This window comes from Neophocaena asiaeorientalis, unplaced genomic scaffold, assembly GCF_003031525.2.
Source record: "Neophocaena asiaeorientalis asiaeorientalis breed wild unplaced genomic scaffold, Neophocaena_asiaeorientalis_V1.1 scaffold23, whole genome shotgun sequence".
Classification (NCBI taxonomy): Eukaryota; Metazoa; Chordata; class Mammalia; order Artiodactyla; family Phocoenidae; genus Neophocaena; species Neophocaena asiaeorientalis.
The window spans coordinates 1,966,989-1,990,643 of NW_020175047.1; the positions used below are offsets into that span (position 1 = coordinate 1,966,989).

Genomic DNA, 23,655 nt, shown 5'->3' on the forward strand with positions numbered 1-23,655 from the left:
CGAACCGGTGTCCCCTGCATCGGCAGGCGACTCTCAACCACTGTGCCACCAGGGAAGCCCACACCTTATGTTTTTATAATTTCTTTTCCTTAGCTCAAAATACTCTCCATACTCTGCTTGGATTTTCCCAATTCCTTTGTAATCATGGGGTTACAAGGAACTCTAAAGTTCATTTGGTACAATTCCTCCTCTGATGCCATTATCCTCTGTATAAATTCCTCCCAGGCTTCGGAGCAGCCTAGAAGGTAGCTTATACCTTACAACAGGTCTGCTAAAAAGCCCTTCTTTTTTTTGCGGTACGCGGGCCTCTCACTGTTGTGGCCTCTCCCATTGTGGAGCACAGGCTCCAGACGCGCAGGCTCAGCGGCCATGGCTCACGGGCCCAGCCGCTCCGTGGCATGTGGGATCTTCCCAGACCGGGGCACCAACCCGTGTCCCCCGCATCGGCAGGCAGACTCTCAACCACTGCACCACCAGGGAAGCCCTAAAAAGCCCTTCTTAATACTGAGTGGATGTCAATCTGCATGGAGATTTTATGCATCGATCCTGCAGGTGGGGCTCTTTATGATTTGGATGTGCTCTCTCCCATCTGGAGGGCAGTTCCATTCTCTTGGGAGCTGTCATTGCCCACATTCAGCAGGGAAGCTGTTTGCTTGGTCACAGGGCCAAAGAGAGAGCACGGTCTGGCCTGGGAACCGCTGACTATTAAGGAGTTTAATTTCCTTGGTCCTTCACTCTTTCCCTTCTGTAATGGTGTCAATCAGGAACCAAAGCATGCTAGGAAACTTACTTTCCTGTCTCGTGACAGGCTCATAAGAAAGAATGAAGTCTTCTTGTCCCCCTGAGAAGAGAAAAAAGGAAAATTACGGTGGACTAACAACCAATCACAAACCACAGCTACAAGTCCTGCTCTGCAACCCAGGAAACAGACCCACTTCAGGGTTAATTCCCCCGCTCTCTCCCTCCTTGAACTATTCCCCAAATCCCTTCACCCCCATAAAGCTGTTTAGCAGTATTACAGTGTCAGGTGATCGAAGGTCATAAGTCAAAGGAACAACTGGAGGCTGGCCGTCTAAGAGACCGCCTTCCGTCTGACACTGAGAAATGCAGCACTATGGCCTCATATCCAGCATTCCTACTTAAAAGGAACCCACTGAGTTCAAGGAGAGGGTCCTTCCAATAGTTTACTGCTACACTACCAGCATTTCTGGACCTTTTATTTCATCTTCCATTTTATTTCCCAAAGAAGAACATTCAAAAGCAAATGTCTGCTTGTTTCATTTACGAGACAAAAACTTCATCAGCACACACTACAGGGCTCGGAGGATTTTACTGTTAATTCATCAAGAAAACGCTGGGTCAATTAAGAAGATAAAAAAATTGAGGAGGACCCTATATCACTGGTTCTAATTGCTGCTAAATCTAGCCTTGAAACTTTGAAAAGAGAAGTAAGGAAGACAAGGTAGCATAAGGGTCGGCCCCCTCCAGTGTCATTTGCTATAAGCCTTCTGATTCACGATGAGCCTCAAGTCAACACATAACCATGAAAAGTAAATTGGTTTCATCTATTTTGCCCAGTTGATGAACTAGGCACGAGATTAGTCTGATTCAGCTGCAAACCCCGAAGGCTCTATTCTTTTATTTGCATAGGCCCAGGACCAACTATCTTTTGGTGGGGAAATTGTTCAGGGCTGTTGAAAAGGGCTTTTTGTATGCTTTTCTATAGAGGAGGAGTGTAATATGAGGTACTGTTTCCTGAAACCAAAGGGCAATGAGTCTCACTGCTTTATCTCCTCATAGCCCCTGAAACACACTCACAGTCTGTCAAAGCCATGTGCTTCAGAAGTCTCAGCCTCGGGTGAGTTAATTTCATAAAAGGAGTTAGTATTACAGACAGTTTTGATAATGACAACTGATTTTGGGAAAGCGATATATGGGTAAAGCTGTGAATTACAGCTGTCTTCCCTGGGGTGGGGGTGGGGAGGGTAGTGAGGGTGTCACTTTTTCAAGTGTGAGAAATGGCCCCAGGCCTATGCCACATCTTACCTCAAGCAGGGTCCACTCTTAGAATGGCACCACTAGGCTACTTCCTAAAGTCACGGAGAATAGGCATTGGTGCTTCTTCTAAGTGGAACCTACTCATGGCTGCTCCAGAAGTGTTCAGGGGACCTTCCCACATCAGGGCAGGGGTTTGGTATGTGAGGAATCAGATTCATGACTTTTTTTTTTTTATTATTCAGGAAAAAGTGATTCCCTTTAAAAAAAAAACGAAACGACTAAAATTTACAGAGGCTGGGCCAAAAAATAATAAAGGTGATTGATTGCTAAGCTCTAGTTATGTAAAGGCTGAGATATGCAGAGGTCATAGGAATTCAGAGGATGAGTGTAAAAACAGTTGGGGAAAAAAGCATAGCTCTAGAGACAGAAGCATGGTAGACTAACACTGCAATGTTAGACTAACGTCCAGAGAAATCTCCAGGGAACGAATAATATGTGGCAGGAGAATCCTGACCATGGGATAGATAACAGAGGTTTTAAACATCAGGTGATACTTATGCCTCTGCACCAGACTGGGAATCCCATACCACAGTCACCACTGTGTCCCCAGTACTTAACATAAAGAAAGAGGACAATGAATTTGCATTCTAATTCTAGTGGTAGGAGACAGGATGAGAAAAGAAGCCAAAGACAGGTTCTACTTTGTGTTTCTGTCTATATGCTTTCATTTTGGGAAGTGTGGTTTTCTCTAAATAAATAGAACACCTCGTGTTCCCATGGGAATCTCTTTACAATGGCCTTGCAAATCATTCTGATGGGACATTCTAAAGGCAAACCTTAAATAAAATATTTGGTGTCAGTAACTACAATGTGTGATTCAGAAAACTAGGACAAAACAACATAGCTTTGATCGACTTTGTTAGAACAGAGTTCTGTAGTTCTTCATTTATCCATTGCTTTTTGGTTTACTTCTAACCTACAGAAAGCACTGGTTCTTGTTCCGAGCAGTAAGACTGGCAGACAGCAGTGACAGCATCCCTTATGTCAAGGCCCATCCCAATTTTGAAGACCCTGTGACAATCAGGCACTATGTAAGGAAGCCTGCAGGGATGCTATGGCAGCTGGTATTACATAACAACTGTGAACTCTGCACCTGAAACCAATTTTCACTTTCATGTTCAAGAATGAAAAGCCCTAGGGGTAGTGGGAGGGAGAGTAGAGGGGGAGAAATAAAAAAGCCACAGCAATGAAAGATAATTCATGTCTGCATAGCACTTTACAGGCTATAAAAGGCTTTCACAGCCATTGCCTCCTATTTTTCACAGCCATTTATTTTGAGGTAGGTGCTCTGATGATCTCCACCTTACAGATGAAGAAGCTGAAGCTCAGAGACGGGGCCTGTTTCCTCAGTTAGTAAGTAGTAGAGTCAACATTCAAAACTACACCTTTTTTGACTCCTTGTTGAGTATATGGCACTGTCTCAAAAAGGCCAGAGATGTAGAATTCTCTGTGGAGGCTGGGATATAGGGGCAGAACTTACAAATGAACAAACGGTGGGTGGCAGAGAAAGGAGCTGAACCTGGGTCAGCGTCAAAGACAGGGCATAAGGTGCTCCATCTGCAAACGCCAACTCTTTTTTTTTTTAAATGCTGCTGTGTCATCTCCATAAAATCGTCATCCTTAGTAGTTTTTCTATCTTTTGCTCAGGAGGTGTCGGCACTCAGAAATAACAGCCGACACAAGGGTATGAACAATTACTTGGTCTTGTTTTGGCAACTGCATGGCTGGAAAGGGGAGAGCGGCACAGTACTGGGGGTGGACGCCTGTGGTTGGCAGAGACTTGGCAGACACCGTTGTAACCAACTCCACGAACACCATCTTTAAACTGGAAGCAAGTCACAGTAAGAGGGATTTGGAGTAAGACCCAAATATGCCCTCATGATAAGGAAAAACAAGTTGTTCTTTTTTAGAACTTTTTCAAAACTAGAAAAGAGAAAGGAGGGAAGTGAAGACCAGTGGCAGGACATTAAATGTTCTAAATGTAGTGTTTAGTGTCTGCACTGGATAACTTATGAAGAATTAACTGGGTTCCTAGAGCCACAGAATGTTAGTGATGAGAAAGGGTTTGGAGTTCATGTGGTTTACAGATGGAAAGTCTGTAGCACATGATGACGTCACTCCCCCTTCTGAACGCTCGACATGCATCACAAATCTATCATTGCCCGAATTACTGCTGAGCCTCACTTGGTCTCAATACTTTTCAATACGATTCTTCAGGCAGCTACTACCAGTTGGTCAAAGGGCAATCTTGATTAAAATCTGTTTCTTATATCTCTGTTCTAATCCAAGCTAGTCATTTTACATAGGAGAGAACTGAGGTTCAAAAACGTTCAGGGATTTCTTCAAGGTCCCATGGTGAATTAGTGATTCAGTGTCTTCAAAGGATCTTCAGAATATCTGTTACTATACACAGTGCCCTGAAAATCAGGCTTAGTACATAGTTATTGCTATATAAATATTGCTGCTTGTATTAACTTGATAGGTAGTATGAAATGGTTGAAATGTACTAGATAAAACATGAAGAGGCTTGGATTACGAACTATAGGGAAGAGTGGAAATGTGTAAGTTTCAGAATTAAACTATCCTGACTGGACCTGCAGTGCCATCATATTAGTGAGGTGTAGTGCTCTTTGGAACTTCAGCTTCCTCATCTGTAAAACGGGGTATTAATATAAGGTATATCTCATAATTTTGTTGCAGAAATCAAATGAGATAATAATAGATGTAATAAAATTGCTTTGTAAGGACTAAAGAACTAGAGGAAATATAAGGGCAAAACTTGAGAAGAGTGGAGAAAGGAGACGAATACGGGCACCATTTTGACTGATTCCAGAGGGAAAGTCTGGGGTCTCCTCACTTCAGTATCTCAATTTCACTCAGATCATTTCTTCAAGATCCTTGTTTTGAAAATCCTACTTAACTGATGAGTACCAATGGGTTAGGAGGATAATCATCAGCTCCCCCATACCCATAATGACATAAAGAGCTTCACTGGGCTTTAAGGAAGGCAGGTCTTCAGCTTGTAGAGATTTGCAAGGTTTGAGATGGCATCTTGCATAATTAGACAATGTGCATTGTAACTAACTGCATTTTAGCTGGTGCTCAATATACTTGGACTTCGGAAAAAATAATTATTCTATAATTCTTGAGATGGTGCAGCAAAGGTCTGAGCTACTTATTAGAAACTGAGGTTAGTGTAAATTCATGTGTATGTGTGTGTATCTCAGAAAATAAATGAGGCTTTCAAGTAAGGTTGGCACAATCTGTAACTCCAGAATGCAGTGTGAATGGTGCCCTCTGGAGCTGTGAAACACACGGGCCTGGGCTCTTCTTTCTAACCACTGACTATTATTTTAGCCATTTTGTCCCTGAGTGGACATGGAATGGTCCTAAGAGTAAAAGATAACACCTGAACATTAGTGAAAAGAGGTCTTTTTTTGTATTTGTCTATACTGCTATCCACAAAACATAGAAGTTAGTCATAATTACAGCAAAAGCCAGGAATTCAGTAGAAAACTCCAGCCTGGTTTGATTTCAAAATGGCACTTTCATGAAACCGTGTCTGTCCCAAGACTCTGTCTTTTGTCACGCCACTGCCCTTCCTAGAACGTTTCTTCTTTAACTTACTGAGCTGGCAAGTGCCTCGTCGTTCCAAAGCTCAGCTTAAAGGCCCCTTCCTCTTTGAAATCATCTCTGAAGCCCCACTATTCTTGGGCCAGACTTTTATTCTAGAAACAGCCACACTCTGTGCTTTTTTAATGTATTGATCTCTCTCCCTACACGTGTGCTGAGTTCCAGAGTTCATTGAGATTCATATTGGGTCTTAAGGTGCCTGTGAGAGAGCATGACATAGAGCGGATGATGAATGAACTAAAGAATATTCCTGTGTTATTCCTCATATTTCTATCCTGGAGAAAGAAATATCCTTTTTCCCTTCTAAGCTATGACAAAGGCTCTTCCTACTTTTGTTCATTTGTAAAGGAAACAATTTGAATGGCTAACCTTCTGTATTCTCAGATGAGACCCAAGCCAATAGAGATTATTAGACTCCACATTTTCTCTAGTAACATCCTAGAGTCCAGTTCCAACTCTTCTCTCTTCTCATAGATAATTCAAGCTGTTTGCAAGTGTTTCCTTTATTCACTCAATAAACATTTATGTGTACTTACTATTTGAGGGTGAAAAGAATTATTGATTTCATCTTGGAGCATTGCAATCAAAAACCTGTCAAACAGCTGAAAGCCCTGGTGCAATTTTTATAACTTAATGATTCTGGGAAGAACATTCCCGTCTCTGAAGGAGAAGAGAGGGGCTTCTGAAATACTCTAAAGAAAGATTTCTGAAGGAAAAGGTAGTTCCTATATATTTTCCATAAAAGGGATTGAAAGAACAAGATTTGATGTTTTTCCTTTCTCTACCTGTATCTACAGGATGGAAGCACAACACTTAAAAACTGAAAACTGATGCCAAAGAAATTAGGGTCAAGGGTCTCCACGAATCCCAACAAATAAGTTGTATTTTCCTTATACTAAATTGAGGGTACTTCAGGCGCAGGGAAGATAATCTTTGGTCACTTCTTAACCAGCCAGGTTTCTTTGTTTTAAAACCAAATGAAGAGATGGGGGAAGGCAAATACTTTCCCAACTTGGGATAATCATAAAAGTATAAAAGTAGGAAGAATGTACAAATGTTAAAGATCACGTTAAGAACAAGAATACTTTAATTCCTTTCATCAGCAGGACTTATTCTGTTGAGGAAGGAAATGAGGGGGTTCTAACGTTATTTGGTTGATCAAAGGCATCTCATTACAACTCTTCTTCATTTCGTTCTGTGGTGTGTTTCATCTTCCTCCTCCATCTGTCATCTTTCCTCTTTTGTGCTTTTTTTTCTATTTTTCTACCAATCTGATTATCCAAAGCCTTTCTCAAGATCCAGATTGAATTTGTCACACTTCCAGAACACTATTTGATGTTCCACCTCAAAAAAGGCATGGTTTTGTAAATTACCATGCTGTAATGGAAAAAAACATAAAAGCTATTCTATTCTTCTCTTGTTTTCAATTAATACAAGCAAAAAGACAAAAAACAAAAACAAAACTAAAAAAACCCCAAAACAGAAACCTCCAACCAATTTCTATCTTGGTAGCTGAGGGTCATATGTATTGGGCCTGCCGTTTTCTAATATCCTCAGCAATTGCTTTTTGAGTAACCCATTTCATTAAGGCGTATAAATAAACATTACAGAAATTGTAAGGATCCCAGTAATAACATGTACCTATGTTAGTCACCAAAAACCTGTAAGTGGTAAGAAACCACAAGAACAGATAAAAAGGATGTGCTTGGCATTTGGTGAATATTTTTATATCACTAAGCAAATGGCTTGAGGTGACCAAACAAACACCAGAAATAAGTTTTAAATAGTTACCTACCTTTTCACTTAAGCTTTCTGAGCCAAGATTTGTTCACTTTTAAACAAAATGTGAGCTCCTTCAACATTAGAGGATGAAACTTTTTCATCTCTTCCCAACCATCAAAATTTAAAGTTAGATATAACATAGTATCTACCTCAAAATATTAATCAAGGAGAGAAGAGATATATAAGGTTCATGCTCCATTTAAAAGGAACACTGTATTTTATCAGAATTTCTCTTGTAAAGGGGAGCCAGGAACAGAAAGGAAAAGGCAAAATGAGAAGGAAAATAAAACCATGACAACTTTTCAACCTTCCTGCAGGGAGTTTAAATTATTTTGGAGGGCAGAATGTCAGAATCCACCAAGTTGAACTTTACCCCCACCTTCTCTAGGAAAATTGCATCATCAGGCCACAGCCAACTGAGGTTGGAGTCATTTATTAGCAAGACTGCTACCTCTCGCACAAATCACATGAGTCCACCCACCGCCCTAGTGTCTTTGGTATCTTTCCACATCAGATGATGATTTCATTTCAAGCCATTTGCTTTGGATGAGGATGATAAAGGGCAGCAATTGAAAAACAACGACAGCAAAAATCTGAAATGCACACCACAGGCAAAGGGGCAACTGCAAAGAAAAGAATCACAAACCAAAGCAATAACTTACGGTAGCTACTTTCGCTATCGCTGGCATTAGAAGAAACATGTTCTGCAAGAACAGCACAGCAAATTAAAGAGATACCAAGCATTGGAGAGCAGCCAGAACTTAAAGGAATACCATGCAAGGCTACTAGAAATGTGAGCGAAAGGCAAGTAAGAGGCCGTAGAGGAGACGCATTGAGAAAACTCAGATAAGATGAAGATGAAAACTTTATCTCTCTTTTCCAGGAAGCTACTACTTGATTGCTGTATCTTCTTTTTTAGCAAACAGTAAACTACGTTTAATTATAAAAAATGCATAATGTCCATCTAAGCACTTTTCTTTTTATGAATACTTTGACCCATTCATGTTGCTCTGATTTTCCAGATTCTTGTTACAAAGGTCAACGTCTCTCAACTGGATGTTCTTGACTATAAATTCAAGAGATTCTGGTATGCAGGGACTGTTTTCTGCAGGCTTTTTGTTGCTCTATTTTGCCTTTAGGTATTTTGCAGGAATATTGCATTTCAACTTGCCAATTGATCCCTGGAATCCCTTGAATTTTATTTCTATTTAAATACTTCCTAAACTAATTCACAAGATGAAAGGGATTGTTGAAGAACTTTCCTGCTTCAGTGAGTGTATAGGAAATCTTGGAGGAAGAAATGAGTCACTGAAAAATGTTTTATGAGTCAGTTCAATATTTCCTTGTTTTTATTTTAAGATTCTTGCTTGGATAGCTATTAGGTTCTGGAGGAGTGGAACAGGCAGAAGGTAAACGGTCTGAAACTAAGCACAGGTTCTGCCACAAAGTATGTTTTTAATTCATGTTGAATGACTGCACAAGTATACGATGCTATCTCGAACCTTTTTTTTTCATAAAAACACAGTTTAACTAGCATAACAGGGATATACCGGTTATGTGCCAGAATTAGGGCTTTATTTCCAAAATCACTTCCTTTCATCTGTACCTATTTACTAAGCTATAGAAGATAAATTCATCAACTTACTAACTTCTTTGTATATCAGGCTAATTGAATAAAGAATATGTGACTATTTGATTTCTGAAGCTCAATAGCAATAAATTCAGCTTTTTAAAAAGTGACAACTGTTGTACATCTTTAGAAAAAAGGAAAAGAATATAGAACATTATTCTCTAACAGTTAAAAAAAGTGCTTTAAAATGTATTTGCTATTATAGATTCTTGGATAGATTAGTTTCCATTTTTTAGCTTTATTAAGATATAACTGACAAATAAAATTGTAATATATTTTAAAGTGTTCTGTGTGATGATGTGATACATGTGAACACTGTGAAAGGACTCCCGCAATCGTGTTAGTTAACACATCCTAGATGGATTAATTTCAGAGCATGAAACTAATGAAAATCAAAGCATGGGTTAAATTCACCTGAATCATTTCTCTTTGTGTGAGTGTTTGACCAGAACTGCATTATTAATTTAGGTACATATGTTACAAGTGCAAAGAGGCACTAGGGAAAGAAGTGTGGATGAATTAGTGCATATTTGCTTTTTGTTACTGAAAAGAAAGTCTAAGTACGTACCCAACAATGGCATATCTTCACGTGTATGATTATCACAAGTACCTTGACTTGAAGATGACAGGTTTCTTTTTGTTTTGTTTTTACTTTTAAAATAATTTAGAGTGAAGCTACACTATAGAAATTTAGAACCATGCAGTGTTTTATTTCACGACCAATCTCTCTTAACATCAAGATAGTGTTTAACAGAATTTTTCTATTTTGTAGGTAAAAAGAAATTCAAAATATGTTCCAGCTGAAGTCCAAATTATGGCTACCAGTAGTGTTAACTGACAAATAACTTTACCTAGTGAAATCTGTTCAATTTTTAAAGAGTAAACAAACCTTTGGATTTAAAAGGGCATCATTCTAGATACAAAAAGGCATAACATATTTTTGACTCTCCAATAGCAACTACTTTTTAGTGATGTTCATATTAACAATATATTAAAACACTCCCCACCCCCACTGAAAATTTAAGAAATTCTCTCGGGTGGTACTTGATGCTATCCAGATACTGTTGAAATCAACATTTGAATTTCAGCCACCAATTCAAGAAAAATTTCATGACATATTCCATACAGAGACTCAAAGATAAAGTTTTCATCTTTAAGGAGATCAGTAGTTACTCTTGATCAGATTTTGTTTTCTAAACATACATATCTAAAAAAAGAGTCCAGATTAACAATTTGAAGGATGACAGGTATCATTACGCAGGGTTATATAACCAGCCCTTGAAAACAAAGTCCAGCTCAATGTTATTTTGTTTTATAGAAATGAAATGAACAGCTTCTAAAAATATTGCCCACAGCTGTTAAATTAAAACAAAAAGAAAACAAACAAAAATGAACATGTGATACAGCTGCAAAAGACACAGAACTGTTCTTAGTTCATTGATGCCTACAAATGGAGTTAATATTAAAGAAATAAAAATCATAGTATAGTATATTAATACACAGAATTATTATTTTTTATTAGTGCAATGGGACACAGAGTAAAGGCATTAATAACTAGAAAATTTTAAAGTTTAATATATTTTTCTTTCCACTCTAAACCATAAAATGAAGATCTGGTTATGCAATGCAGCTAATAAATCACTGATAGAAAAACATATTAATATACATATCTAAAACTTTATCATACAAACATTTCAAGCAGGATCACTGCAAGTCAGAAAAAAAAATCAGTCAAAGTTAATAGCAAAGAATTATTCATGGAAGATCAAATAGCTTAATATTTACTTTTTGAGAATGCATGTTCCTTTTGACTATAACACAGCTCCTTTACCAATAGCAAAGTACAACCCAATTATGGAATTTGGCAAGGTCATTAAGTATGTCTGGGGGAAAAGCCAGAAGAAAGAATATAAAATACATTTCTGCTTTCCTGTTCTACAGCATTTAACTCGCCCTTTCTTTCAACATGGTTTCTTGCTCCCTGAGAGGTATCAGGCGGCAGAGCAAGGGATGCCACGGCGGCACCAGGACCATGCTGGTCACAGCACGCGGTCAGAAAGGGAAGGTGTGAACTGCAACGGAAGTTACAGTGCCTGAGACACTTTGCTTTTAAATGCTGACATGCAGAACAAAACGGCTGAAAATTGCTTTGTAGGAGCATTCACAGCTAGGTAACAAATAAAACTCAGTATCTTGTGCATGCTAGGAGTGAAAGGCCCTCGAGAAAAGGAACAAAAGCGAAACTCAAAAGGAAAGAAAAAGAAAAGAAAAGTTACAGTGACCATTCCTGGGAACTTACTCAGAGTCTTTGTTCCATAACCGTCGTCACCTAATCCGGGGATGTCCTGCATGGAAGTCCCCAGAGAGAGCAATGAGAGAGGGAGAACAGCCACGGAAGAGGAAGGAAGAAGTCAGTGGAGTTGAAATGGATACTACCATGACAGACCGTGTTGCCTGAGCAATCTGGATCCCATGCTCTCTTCTTCTGAAACAACTTTCACCCCAAACTCCCTGGACTGAGACTCAAGGATTTGTAAAGCAACTTGAAAGGTTTAAGCAGAAGATTGTTATGAAAAAGAGAAAGAGTCAGCAGATGTCATTTTTGCCCACTGTCAGTACTGCCACAGCAACGTACCACTGGGAGCGATGATCCCCTCCAAGTTTCATGGCCAATTCTTAGTCTGAGCATCCACCCAATACAAGCTCACTGCTCAGTAAGGAAGTGCTTAATATTTGCTGGGAGGGAAAGAGTGAACAAATGCTAGTAATCAATAAAGGGAATTTAATCACTCCCAGTTAGCTAGCATTCCAAAACAATATACGTGGCAATGGAATCTCATATTTCTGTCCAGAAAAGAATTTGTCTCGAGCCCTTGGAGAGTTGCATGATAGAAAACGCGAACCAGACCCAGTCCTGGTCACAGATAAATGCTGTTTGGAAGCAAAGTCCCTGCTTCCTCAGGTCCCTCTCCAATGCGTTCTGCAAAGAAGAGCTCCATCCAGGGAAGGATCCAGACTGCAGCCAAACACTGGTCACAGTAGTAAGCCCTGACCTGCCTGCCTGCCGTGTTTGTTTGCCTAGGCGTGTGGCGTGGGGGAGCCTACATCATGCGTGTTGCCCGTGAAGGATTTTTTTCTCTTGTGTTGCAGGTGACATTCTCTTCGAGAATCTACTTACGTTCAGGATCACTGGTTTCCTGCTCACTCTGCTCCTTGTTCTTGTAGAATGGGAATTTTCGTGAAAAGATGAAGCTCTTTTTACGCTTGTCATTGAATGACTGTGAAGGAGAAAAGGCATGGGGCAAAAACAGGGGACGTCTAATTGTTGTCACACTCATGCTGACAAAACAACTAGTTTGTAAAAGCAGAGAGAGCTGTAGTGATGCAAGTGGATAGTCTAAAGGGGTGCGGGAGGGTCCCTAAAGGCAGATTTTAGTTTCCAGGAGTGTAAATTCTGAAAAATGACACCTTGGAAAAACTGTCTCCTAATTAAGAGGCAGGTAAATGACGACGGGGGAAATGAATATTAAATTGGAAGTAGAAGACCCTCTGTCCGGCTCTGTAACTTGCTAGTTCATCACCTTAGACAGGTAACTGAATCTCTTTGAACCTCAGTATCTACTTCATCTGCATACTGAGGATGATGACAGCAGCTCTTAGGTTGTGAGACTCATGTAAGGCAGTATAAACATAAAGTGCTATACAAATGTCATCTTTATAATCATCATTATCATCAGGTAGAAAAGACTTTACTAGAGATGCTAGACACATCAGTGTCTAGATGTCTTTTTAAATAACTGGAATTTGAGTTACTTCAGCTTGAATTTAATTAAAACCTCAGAGATGTGTGTGGATTTATGATATATGATGATTTAGTTCCCACACAGATATATGATAATTACAGTATTATATTTTCATTCAAAAGAGATTTTAAAGATAATTGAGCTCCAAGCCCTCACTTGTAGACAGGGGGCCAGAGGCACAGAGAGGCTGAGTCCCTTGCCAATATCACAGAGCTAGCTGGTGACAGTCAAGACACCATCAACCAAAATCCATTAAAATTGTTGCTAAAGAGGTATTAACTTGATATTCACTCAAGCAAGGGAGATATAACGGCCATTTATCTATATTCTGATATGACAAGAAATAATGGAAGAAGCGCTGTCCTTAAAAATGTAAACCACTCCATTAGCTTAAATGAGGTGGAATTTAAAATAATACAGGTAGACATAACAGAATACCTGTATCAGAACTTATTCATTCAAGTGAATATCAGATGCTTGCCTAAAAGACTTCTTAAGAAAAAATCATTTATTCCCACTGTTGCTGTTATGTAAATGCTATCTGGGGTTCTTCTTTGGGAAACGTGTTCTTTTTTTTTTTTTTTTTTTTTTTTTTTTTTTTTGCAGTACGCGGGCCTCTCACTGTTGTGGCCTCTCCCGTTGCAGAACACAGGCTCTGGACGCGCAGGCTCAGCGGCCATGGCTCACGGGCCCAGCCGCTCTGCGGCATGTGGGATCTTCCCGGACCGGGGCACGAACCCGTGTCCCCTGCATCGGCAGGTGGACTCGCAACCACTGCGCCACCAGGGAAGCCCGGGAAACGTGTTCTTAATCATTTTATAGGCTATAAGCCCTGCAAGTCTTGGTAATTTCATATTGACGTATCATTTTAAAAACATGTTTTGCCAGCTTATTTGACTGACTTGGCTCTGAGGGTCTCTCGCCAAGAAACAAGATTTGTTACCACACAGGTATTACTGTGCCAAAGACTGAAGGTAATTTGACAAGGGGTATTCTAAAACGGTTTTAGCAATGACAGCCGATAGGAATAAATGCAGAGAGAGCAAGGTGACTACTTGGAAAAAACAGCACTTGTTTGGATATTTTGGCCCATTGGCGGGAATCAGTTATGTGCTCTTATGAATTTGATGCTTGACAAAATGGTATAAATAACTTATTTTCTTTGTATACTCACGCACTCCTATACCTAATATCCATTTTGGTAGTCATGTTCATTTAGGAAATATTAAAGTATTAAAATATTGGCGCTGTCATTCAGTAATTCATTACTTTTTTAGTTACTAGGAAATTTCACCAAAGTCAGTTGAGCTTAATTTTATGTACCATTAAGAAGGCTTTAAGAAAACCAATAAATCAAATATTTAATAAATCCTGAAATTAGAGGACACATTTTGTACTTCATATTCAAGAACTAGAAACACATTCTCAGGGAAAAAAAGAAGTATCACTTCAGAATTTATTACTCTGCTGACAGCACTTGTGTTCAATATAGTTTTATCATAATTTGTAATTGAGGAATTGGTGTCCAAAGACAGGGCTGGGAACTACCCCCCAAATTTTCCCAGTTACAAAATGGTAAGTCCTTAAAGGAACATTAAATATTCTTGCATCACTCCAGTTTCATGCCACTTTTACATTTCAAGCATATTTAACTTCAGTAACTGAAAATAAAAGAAAAAAAATATCATGTAAGAATTAATGACACGTGATATTGCAAGATATGTTAGACATTTAACTTCAACGTTACGGATGGCTTGTCATGCAAAAAAAAAACCACTTACATATTTTCATGCAAATACAAAACAATGCCAGGAGGAATAAAGCCTGGGGTTAAAATGTAGACATGAATGCACAATGTGGAGGCCTTTGAGAGCCATATGGGGCCGCATGCAAACCACATCGTTTAAATTGTCTCTTGGGGTCAAAGGAAAATGAAAATGTGTTGTTTGTGATTCATTCTTTTATCTTTTCAAAGCAAGGACTGTAATGTGTTAACATTTCCCGAGTATGAAAATGTTGTGTATCATGAGTCATCTGATTGGGACATCATAATATTTAGCACCACACTTTTTTTAAAAGAACAGAAAATGCATAATAATTCCTCAAAAATGAAATTATCTATCATATCAGTCTATTACCGAAAGCCACTTTGTACTGGAGTTAAAGAAAAGGTAATGGAATCATTCATTGGTGGTCACATTGCCTTACATTTATGGACACAAAACCAAATCACAACTTCCCTTCACACGCACAGATTTAAAAGTCACACATTTAAGGTCTTAAACATTTCAACTAGAAGAGATTATATGTGGTTTATGGTGCTCTAATCTATTCTTTATTTTGTTAGACATGTGTAATACCATTATATAAGCTTTTGTTTTCATTGCTGTTAATTTTTTCTTTTAATTTAGAAAAGAAAAATCTGTTACACGAGTGTTAGGTGAGAATAATAAATCAGCACTTTTACTATTCATGGAACACATCGTCCTAAAGCTAACCTACAGCTCTATTAATCGAACTTGATCAGTGCTGTTTTCCTCTACATTACAGTATCTTAAATTCCAATCCATTGTCTTCATGGCAGAAAACTTCTTTGAGCAGAGATTTTGAAAATACCAATCACACGTGGCAAGTGGAAAGTTGGCATAACTAAGAATTCCATTGTGGAATTTGACCTGGATTATTGAGTTCTTATGAACAAAAATGGTAAAGACAACAAGTAACATTTGCTGAGCACTTATTATGTGCCAGGCTTGGTTCTAAAGGCTCTGCCTATGCGAATCTCCACACTAACTTCATGAGGTTGGTATCATCATTATTCTCATATTACAGATGAGGAAACTAAAGTTTACAAATCTTCTGTTACTTGCCCAGAGTCATACAGTTGGTGAGCAGTGAAGTTAAAATCTGAATTTGCAAATATTCCTGGTTGCAAATACTGCTGTTCTTAGAGCAAGAAAAGTTTCCGTAACTCAAGCCTGTTTCAAGTTTATATTTAAAATCATTAGCATCTGACTTTCTGAAGTGACACTGTAATCTGTCTTCTTTCCCACAGCTTCACTGCTTGGCAATTATTTATTTAAGCCATCAGATGCTATTGGCTTCAACAATATTTTTGTGGGATATCCTGCTACAATTTTTTGAGACCCTTTCATGTTTTTGCGGGTTCTATTCTATTGTACTCGTTTTTAAATAATGTACAAAAATAAAGTAAAAAAATTTCAGTGTGACAGGTTATGAATGGCTTTTAAAAGGTAAGTGCCCATGAGGAGCAAATCTATAGACGAAGTAGATTAGCGGTTTGTTGGGGCTGAGTGAGGGTAGGGGGTACAGAGAATGGGAAGTGACAGCTAATGGGTATAGTGTTAGTTTTAGGAAAGATGAAAATGTTCTAAAATTAGATTGTGGTGATGGTTGCATAACACTACCAATATAGTAAACAACACTGAATTGGACACTTTAAGTCTGTGAATTGTATACTATGTGAATTATATCTCAGTAAGGTCTTAAAAAACAAAAATACCCCTCTCCCTAACCTCCACACTATGGGATGAAAGCAAACAATCACAGCATGTTTTAAATTTTACTTGGTGTAAATAATTTTTATCTTTAATTGAAAGAGAGGAAACCTCCCTCCACAACCCTTGCAATCAATCAGATACACATGCCTTGTTTATCTGATTCTGTTGTGTCTCTGTTAAATGAATACCTTTCATGTTGTGACAGACATTAGAACACTCATTCCAGGAGTCAGCATATTATTACTGTCACTCAGAAGTCGCCAAGTTGTTAGGTCAAATGGCACGAAATTGTGCAGCCTGACCCCAGAATGTAATGGCATTGGTGAACTGGTTTAAGGTAAAATACACGCTCCATGAAGAAAAGAAACAAAACAAAAAACTCAAATTGCTCCTTCTCCCACTCAAATCCCATGTTTTTAAAGATACATGAGGGAATCTTGATGTGTTTTTATCCTTTTCATTCAGAAAACTTCAAAACGAGGGGCATTTTAAAGTTTTTCTTCTTCGTGTTCTAATTTTTCAAGCTTCAAATGTTTCATAGTTCTAAAAAGTCACATTCAAGATATGAATGTTCTCTGTGCAGAATTTGATTTAAATGTATACTGAGCTCATATACACCTTTTTCTGTGACCTCTTTTAACTCTTATAAATGTTTCTTTCCTCTTCATTCTTGTCTCTCCTCCTCTAAAATAATTGTGTTCCCTTTGGAAGGCTGTTACCATAAGTTTGGGCCACCATTTTGTATTATACACATCATGTTTTCATACAGAACAAAAGAGAAGTTTAAAACAAGAGAGGTCCAAAAACAAGTAACAATGAAACAAAGAGGTTGTTAAAGGAAAGACAGGAGTTGGCCTGAAATATGTCTGTTTTAGTAACGTGTCTGAATGGATGTGTGTCTGTAACAGTGTCCCTATAAATGTGTCTCTAACAGTGTCCCAGGGTTCTGTTTGCAAGGCTAATGAATTAATGCATCTAGGCACTGAGCATCAATAGCTGGTAACATCACACACACAAAAAGACAATCAGATGAATGTGCTTCCTGATGGGAAAACAAAATACTACCACAAAGTAGTTCTGTAAACCTCTACTCTCAAAAGAAAAGGAAAGAAAACCCTCCTTTGCCAATGAGTCTGAATCTAACCAAACCTCTAAATCCAACTACCAGTTTACAGAAATAAAGATGACAGAGAAACCTGCTAAATTATACTACAAAGAAAATCTGGAGTAAACTCTATAAGACAAATGACCTGGTTTCTTAAATATAAAAATGGAAACAAAACAAACAAAAAAATGGGGGAAAACATATAAATCAGAAGAGAACTAAGAGGAATCAACCAATTACAATAGATTTCACTTCTGGTTCAGGCAAAGAAATTGTATAATAAAGAAACAAAAAAGCATTTATGATATTTATGAGTCAAGTTAAGACCTGAAATAGATGGAATATTAATCCAATAATTATTAATTTTTAAGTGTGATAAATGGCATTGTGGTCATGCCATATTTAAGTAGTTACAGTTGAAATGATTTAATGCATTGAATTTGCTTCAAAAAAATATGGGAGAAACACAGTACTCTGACTACTTACCCTCAGAATATATTCTAAAGATAGAATTGTAAAGAAATTTTGAACTTCACTTAGGAGGCTTATTGTCGGTTGAATTCTGAAACTATTTGGTGTGTGAGTAATGAGCAAGTGAGTAAAACACACTGATGTTGTGAAACAACGTTATCCTTGTGAAAGAAGGGTAAGGTACAATCATGGAATGAGGTAAGGAGAGGAAAAATCTTATGATGGTAAATAGTAATTAGAAGCATCTGATATAAATTTATGATTTTTCTAAACAAATTTATTTTTCTTTCTCTGCCCATTAAAGGAGGCTAGATGTAATGATATCCCAGAAGCAAAAAGCACACCTGGTGCTCAGACTTTGCTTTCTAAATGCCATTTCCTACAAAAAAGAGCTAGGTTTTTGTGTTTTTTTTTTTTTTGAGAAATGGCTGATTCCATGAGCAGGTAAAGTAAAAGGTAAGTCTGAAACATTTTGTTGGACTGGAAAGTAAAAAGTACTAAACATAAACACAAAAATAACACAAAATTTAGAAAACCTAGAACTAATGATGGCATGTCAAAAGGACACCAAAGCCAGTTTAAAAGTGATCACACCAGCCAAATCTAGACAAGTTGAATACTAAAATGAATAATGACAGAAATGGAGTATAACACATTGAATTAAAAAAGAAAATCATAAGTCCATAAAGATCACCCAAAATACCTAAATTAAATAATTAATAATGGGGAAAAAGAGAAAGTTCTCTTATGTAGAATGCTAATAACTATAGAAGAAACAATAAAGTTAGGAAATCACCATTTTTTGACTACCATAATAATAATTAATTCAGGCAAGAATCATCAGTGGTTAATAAAACTATTGATTAAAAATTTGTTGGGGAACAGCATACATTATCTTTTTTTTTTTCATTTCTAATTTTATTGATTTGAGTCCTCTCCCTCTTCTTCTTGATGGGTCTGGCTAAAGGTTTATCAATTTCGTTTATCTTCTCAAAGAACCAGCTTTTAGTTTTACTGATCTTTGCTATTGTTTTCTTTGTTTCTATTTCATTTATTTCTGCTCTGATCCTTATGATTTCTTTCCTTCTACTAACTTTGGGTTTTGTTTGTTTTTCTTTCTCTAGTTCCTTTAGGTGTAAGTTTAGACAGTTTATTTGAGATTTCTTTTGTTTCTTGAGGTAGGATTGTATTGCTATAAACTTTCCTCTTAGAACTGCTTTTGCTGCATCCCATAGGTTTTGGGTCGTCGTGTTTTTGTTGTCATTTGTCTCTATGTAGTTTTTGATTGCCTCTTTGATTTCTTCAGTGATGTCTTAGTTATTTAGTAATGTATTGTTTAGCCTCCATGTGTTTGTGTTTTTTATGTTTTTTCCCCTGTAATTTATTTCTAATCTCATTAGTGTTGTGGTCAGAAAAGATGCTTGATATGATTTCAACTTTCTTAAATTTACCAAGGCTTGATTTGTGACCCAAGATATGATCTATTCTGGAGAATGTTCCATGTGCATTTGAGAAGAAAGTGTAATCTGTTGTTTTTGTATGGAATGTCCTATAAATATCAATTAAATCTATCTGGTCTGTTGTGTCATCTAAAGCTTGTGTTTCCTTATTAATTTTCTGTCTGGATGATATGTCCATTGGTGTAAGGGAGATGTTAAAGTCCCCCACTATTAGTGTGTTACTGTCGATTTCTTCTTTTATAGCTGTTAGCATTTGCCTTATGTACTGAGGTGCTCCTATGCTGGGTGCATATGTATTTGTAATTGTTATATCTTCTTCTTGGATTGAACCCTTGATCATTATGTAGTGTCCTTCCTTGTCTCTTGTAACATTCTTTAAAGTATATTTTACCTGATATGAGTATTGCTACTCCAGCTTTCTTTTCATTTCCATTTGCATGGAAAATCTTTTTCCATCCCCTCACTTTCAGTCTGTATGTGTCCCTAGGTCTGAAGTGGGTCTCTTGTAGACAGCATATATATGGGTCTTGTTTTTGTATCCATTCAATGAGCCTGTGACTTTTGGCTGGAGCATTAAATCCATTCACATTTAAGGTAATTATCGATATGTATGTTCCTATTAGCGTTTTCTTAACTGTTTTGGGTTTGTTTTTGTAGGTCCTTTTCTTCTCTTGTGTTTCCCACTTGGAGAAGTTCCTTTAGCATTTGTTGTAGAGCTGGTTTGGTGGTGCTGAATTCTCTTAGCTTTTGCTTGTCTGTAATGCTTTTGATTTCTCTGTCGAATCTGAATGAGATCCTTGCTGGGTAGAGTAATCTTGGTTGTAGGTTCTTCCCTTTCCTCACTTTAAATATATCGTGCCACTCCCTTCTGGCTTGTAGAGTTTCTGCTGAGAAATCAGCTGTTAACCTTATGGGAGTTCCCTTGTATGTTATCTGTCATTTTTCCCTTGTTGTTTTTAATAATTTTTCTTTGTCTTTAATTTTTGTCAATTTGACTACTATATGTCTCGTCATGTTTCTCCTTGGGTTTATCCTGCCTGGGGCTCTCTGCACTTCCTGGACTTGGCTGGCTATTTCCTTTCCCATGTTAGGGAAGTTTTCGACTATAATCTCTTCAAATATTTTCTCGGGTCCCTTCTCTCTCTCTTCTCCTTCTGGGACCCCTATAATGTGAATGTGGGTGTCTTTAATGTTGTCCCAGAGATCCCTTAGGCTGTCTTCATTTCTTTTCATTCTTTTTTCATTCTGCGGCAGTGAACTCCACCATTCTGTCTTCCAGGTCACTTATCTGTTCTTCTGCCTCAGTTATTCTGCTATTGATTCCTTCTAGTGTAGTTTGCATTTCAGTTATTGTATTGTTCATCTCTGTTTGTTTGTTCTTTAATTTTTCTAGGTCTTTGTTAAACATTTCTTGCATCTTCTTGATCTTCGGCTCCATTCTTTTTCCGAGGTCCTGAATCATCTTCACTATCATTATTCTGAATTCTTTTTCTGGAAGGTTGCCTATTTCCACTTCATTTAGTTGTTTTTCTGGGGTTTTATCTTGTTCCTTTATCTGGTACATAGTCCTCTACCTTTTCATTTTGTCTATCTTTCTGTGAATGTGGTTTTCATTCCACAGGCGGCAGGACTGCAGTTCTTCTTGCTTCTGCTCTACGCCCTCTCGGGACACTTATCTTCTAACAGATGAATCATTAAAAAGGTGGGTAGGGGCTTCCCTGGTGGTGCAGTGGTTAAGAATCCACCTGCCAATGCAGGGGACATGGGTTCGAGCCCTGGTCCAGGAAGATCCCACATGTCACGGAGCAACTAAGCCCATGTGCCACAACTACCAAGCCCGCGCACCACAACTACCGAAGCCTGTGCACCTAGAGCCTGTGTTCCGCAACAAGAGAAGCCACCGCAATGAGAAGCCTGCGCACTGCAATGAGGAGTAGCCCTCGCCTGCTGCAGCTGGAGAAAGCTCGCGTGGAGCAATGAAGACCCAACACAGCCAAAAAAAAAAAAAGTGGGTAAAAGTGCCTTTATGGTGGAGTAATCTGGTAGATACCACCTTAACCAAGTGATCAAACTTAGCGTCACAGTATAGTGGGATAACCTGAAACCATGTGCCTCCTGATGGAAAGCACTGAGAAGTATACAATATCACTGATATAATATCCTTGCCAAAAATGCATTAGACGAAGCTAACCATGAAGAGATAATCAGCAAATTAAAATTAAGAAACATCGTCTTAATCCTCTTATGTCACTGTCATAAAAAACAGAAAAGGCTAAAGAACCATTCTAGATTAAAGGAGATTAAGGAAACAGGACAAATGAATTGGAATGTGCGATCCTGGATTGAATTCTGAATTAGAACAACAACAACAACAGGCCATAATTTCTACAATGTCCTCTTGAAATAGTTCAGGGGAGATTATCTATCTATCTATCTATAAATATCTCATATATTTCAGAATATACAAAACAAGATTGACCATGAGTTGGTAACTGTTGAAGCTAATAGGTACAGAGGTTCATAATTCTATTCTTTCTACATTTTTGTAAGCTTGAAAATTTTCATAATAATGAACTTCATCTCTTAACTTATACCATACACCAAAATTTTCTAGAGATAGATTGCAGACCTAATTCTAAAAGCTTGAAGTATACAATTTCTAGAAGAAAACAGAATATACTTGTAATCTGAGGCAGGCAAAGATTTTGTGGATAAAACATAAAAGCACTAACGGTAAATTTAGAAAAATGGTAAACTGGATTTCATCATTAAAAACTTTTGCTTTTCAAAAGAGGTCATTAAGAAAATAAAAAACCAAGCCACAAACTGGGAAACAATGTTTAAAATACATATATCTGATAAAGGAGTTTTATTCAGAATATTTAAAAACTCCTACAACTGAACAATAAAAAGCAAAAACATACAATAAAAAATGGGCAAAAGACTCAACTGGATATTTAACGTAAGATATGCAAATGGTCAGTAAGCATGTGAAAAACATCATTAATCATCAGAGAAATTTAAGCCAAAGCAAGATACCACTCCATACCCACTAGAGTGGCTGAAAGGAAAAAGACTGACAATATTAGGTGTTGGTAAGGATATGAAGCAATTGGAACTCTCATATGAATTGTTAGTGGGAATGCAAAATGGTATAGCCACTTTGAAAACACTTTGACAGTTTCTTGTAAAGTTTATCATACAGCTAACCTATGCTTCAGCAATTCACCCTTAGATGTTTACTCAAGAGAAAAATATGTCCACAAAAAGGTGTGTATAAGAATGTTCATTTGGAGAATTCTAATGTCCATCAACAGGTAAATTGATAGACTGTGATACACTGATACACACAATATATTGCTATTGCTACTCAGCAACAACATGGATGAATCTCAAAAGCATTATGCTGAGTCGTAGAAGGCAGACACACAAGAGTATGTATGTATGATTCCAATTATAAGAAGTTCTAGAACAGGCAAAACTAAGATATGGTGGTAGAAATCAAATTCGTGGTTGAAAAGTGAGAAACTGTGTCTTTATCATGGCTAGAACCACGACACTTCCCCAAAATATATTTCTAGCCTAGGCTACTCTCCTCAATATATATAGGTATATCTTCTTTTCTTTTTAATTGAAGTATAGTTGACTTATAGGTATATATTCTATATCTTGACTTGGGTGCTGGTTATAGAAACCCTTCCCCCTTTGTCCATCTCATAAACACTGACTCATTTTTAAGGTTATATGCTCAGATGTTCTACCCAAGGTTGTCACAGTGAATCTACTCCTTTTTACATAGCTCTCTCCTACTACATTATGATCTCAGAGCAGGCACCACATCCCTTTCATTTCTGTATGTAGGATCTAGAGAAGGTAGGTACTCAAATATTCATCAAATGAATGCATGAACTGAAATGCTAAGGGATGATTCCCACTGGGAATATGGGGAGAAACTTTTGGCAAAAAAGGAGAAGAAAAAGAAGGAAGAGAAGGAATATAACAAACATCTGGAGAAAAGGGGGAGAAGTAATGGAAGAAAAAGAACCATGGCCAAATGAATAATGTTTGTTTTTTTTAATTGCATTTCTTGGCAGTTATCTCTCAGAATCTGTTTTTCTCATAATTCTGTGCTCAATGATCTGATCTAGTTGCTGTTTATTATTAGTAATAAAAATGTGCTGGCTCAGCTATT

At 37.8% G+C, this 23,655-nt stretch overlaps 1 protein-coding gene across 2 annotated transcripts in view; it reads right to left on the reverse strand.

Annotated features, from left to right (window-relative positions):
• The window catches only part of DLG2 (discs large MAGUK scaffold protein 2), a 783,758-nt gene that overhangs the window by 13,924 nt on the left and 746,179 nt on the right, over window positions 1-23,655 (reverse strand). The window contains exons 16-17 of one of the 2 annotated variants that reach the window (XM_024763574.1): window positions 12,282-12,381; window positions 791-841 (exon numbers count right to left, since the gene is read on the reverse strand). In XM_024763574.1, the coding sequence (XP_024619342.1) occupies window positions 791-841; window positions 12,282-12,381 (151 nt within the window). Of the gene's footprint in view, window positions 1-790; window positions 842-11,402; window positions 11,449-12,281; window positions 12,382-23,655 lie in introns of both variants that reach the window. The other variant, XM_024763575.1, reaches the window with a different exon arrangement.